This window comes from Branchiostoma floridae, chromosome 9, assembly GCF_000003815.2.
Source record: "Branchiostoma floridae strain S238N-H82 chromosome 9, Bfl_VNyyK, whole genome shotgun sequence".
NCBI lineage: Eukaryota > Metazoa > Chordata > Leptocardii > Amphioxiformes > Branchiostomatidae > Branchiostoma > Branchiostoma floridae.
In genome coordinates, this window is record NC_049987.1 from 7,774,864 (window position 1) to 7,777,340 (window position 2,477).

General features: G+C 40.8%; 1 protein-coding gene across 12 annotated transcripts in view; it reads left to right on the forward strand.

Annotated features, from left to right (window-relative positions):
• The window catches only part of LOC118423066 (CNK3/IPCEF1 fusion protein-like), a 37,540-nt gene that overhangs the window by 15,138 nt on the left and 19,925 nt on the right, over positions 1-2,477 (forward strand). For 4 of the 12 annotated variants that reach the window (XM_035830974.1, XM_035830975.1, XM_035830978.1 and 1 more), the window contains 4 exons: positions 470-559; positions 901-984; positions 1,444-1,530; positions 2,033-2,110. The exons of 4 other annotated variants lie outside the window; for them this stretch is intronic. In XM_035830974.1, coding sequence (XP_035686867.1) covers positions 470-559; positions 901-984; positions 1,444-1,530; positions 2,033-2,110 — 339 coding nt within the window. The remainder of the gene's footprint in view (positions 1-469; positions 560-900; positions 985-1,443; positions 1,531-2,032; positions 2,111-2,477) is intronic. 4 more of the 12 variants (XM_035830977.1, XM_035830982.1, XM_035830984.1 and 1 more) reach the window with 4 other exon arrangements.

The window sequence follows — 2,477 nt, forward strand, 5'->3', positions numbered from 1 at the left end:
AGTAATTGTGGTGGTGGTGGAGGTGGTGGTGGTGGTATTTTGAAAACTGTATTCCTATAGAGCATGTGTTGGAGTTTTCATGCATAGATAGCCTCAGTTCAACTTCAAAAGTTGTCATTTCTGTCCTCTATTAAACAAGTGTATGGCAGGCTGGTCTGTCCTTGGTACTGAACCTTGGTCTGACAGAGTTACTTGACTATGCCTGTATTCTTGGCTACCCTCCCTTACTTGGTCACTATGTGCCTCTTCTCTTCTGGAATCTTTAGTTTCAATGATAGCATTATCAGTCATTTCTTGTATCTCATCTCTTGCTCTTGAATTTAACCATCACATTGGCAATACTGTCTTTGCCTCTGTGTCCTCTGTTAGGCTGACTCCAAGACTTGGTGCTATTTGGTGTATGTGAAAGAATAGTTTGAGGCAATAATTGTCACTTAGAATGACTCAAGGACTATCATTCAACTTGCAGGGAGCTCACGCAGAGGGATTTTTCCCAACCTCAGCCTCCAGTAACCATGGCGGAACAAAGCATGTACAGCTCACCCCCGCAGAACCAATGGTATATTCTAATATGCACCTGAACATCCAATACAATAATACACTGTACTATTCAAAACAGTGTTACATGTGTACTAATGTTTTGCTATTCATATGCAATATGAGTTATATAGTCATTTCAATTGCTTTCTAACTGTATGTTTCCAGTAATCTTAACTCTGTATTGACAAATGATTTGCAGAATATCTTATTATGACAAAGTTACTCAGCATACTCACTATTGTTACAGTAGATAAGCCCAAACGTGCATGGCAATGGGGTTGTAAGGACAGGATACTTTTATGATAACGATTTTGTTGTTACTGTTGTTACAGCATACGCCTGATAACCTTTGTTTTACAGGATTCCATTCCCTGAAAATGTTTCCCATGACGTGGAAACCCCTGCCCAGGCTAGCAGATATGAAAGTATAGATGTGCAGCACTGGTAATTATATCATTCTGAACATGTAATGTACCTACAACTTGTAGGTCACACACAACATTGTCCGTATAGCATGTGCTTCTGTGGTCCATTCTTCAGCAATGAAACCTAAGAAAGCCATTGTACCTAGTTTTAGTGTATGGTAACCTAGTAGAATACAATCATGTAAGTTACATGTATGTACTGTACATTTTTGCTGTAACCAATTTTCCTGTGTAAATTGACATTATAAACATCCCTCTATAGAAAAAAATTAGGAAATGGAATGTGTTTCATCTGTATCCTTACATTCAAATTCTTAAATCTAGGTTGCAACTGTATGTCTAATTCTGTTATGTTATGCTCTGTACATAACCAAAGCCCACCTGCTCTCATAACATTTTCTGTGTAGTCCCAGCATGTTAAACACCCACATTTGAACAGTCAACAGCCTGTCTTTGATTCCTTACCATCCCTTTCCAGGGAAGATGTAGTCCAGAGGTCGTCTGTTTCTTTCCCCCAACCAGCACGTTCCCACAGCCTCCATGTCCCCATCTATGGTCCACAGTGGTATTGCTAGTCCATTCATGTTGATCCAGCCGGGTGGTGGCATAACATGTCTCTCAGACTAACCTGTATGCATGTGTCTTTTGTGTTAGATGGCAAAGGGAGCATCCTTTCATGTTGCACCTATCTGGGGTTTGTTTCCTGGTTGCGAAGTTTGCTCTTCCTGTTGTGAACTGTTTGTTACTACCAGTTGAAAATGGCTTGGGCCCTTGAGGTGCATGATTGTGATTTCTTTGGACATGCATCAATGTTGGAGGTGGTTGTGTCAAAGCTGTTTGCTGTGCAATGTTTCTGCCCAGTCCTTTAAGTTACATGTATGTGGTGGTTACTGTCTGTCTGTAAGGGGCTTCTAGTGATGCACTTTAGATTTGGACACTTGTGTATAGTGTAAGTGTGATTGTACAAGCTTGCTCTAATCAGAATATCTTTCTAAATTGACAACCAGAGAGGCTGTGTCTGATGGAGTATTCTTTTAGATACAAATCACGTTTTCTGTGAACTACAGGGAATCAGAAGGAGAGGTACCCCCGGAGGAGCCTGTACCAGCGTACATGCCCCGTGGTGGGCACCGCCGCTCCAAACGGTAATGTGGATTTCTGCCTGGCAACTGGGTGTTTCTGCATGTGCTAATGGATAAGATACTTTGATTGCTTGCTGAGATTATTTGTAGTTGCATGATGGGCAGGATTAAAATCTAAGTGATATTTATTTTCTAGCTGAGTTACTGAAATGTTATGTTTATCCTTTTTGTTTTAATATCATTTTTTAAAATCATATGATGGAAAATCATTGTGTTTAGGAAGGGAGAAGGAAGGCGGGCACGTCTCCTGTGTGCATGTTTTCCGTTATTATGTGGCTGGTTCCCTAGTAAAGCCAAGAACAAACGTGGAGAAAAGAAATGGTAGATCCAGTTCTGTTTAGGTGATGCGATGCCTGGTATTAGCCAGGCC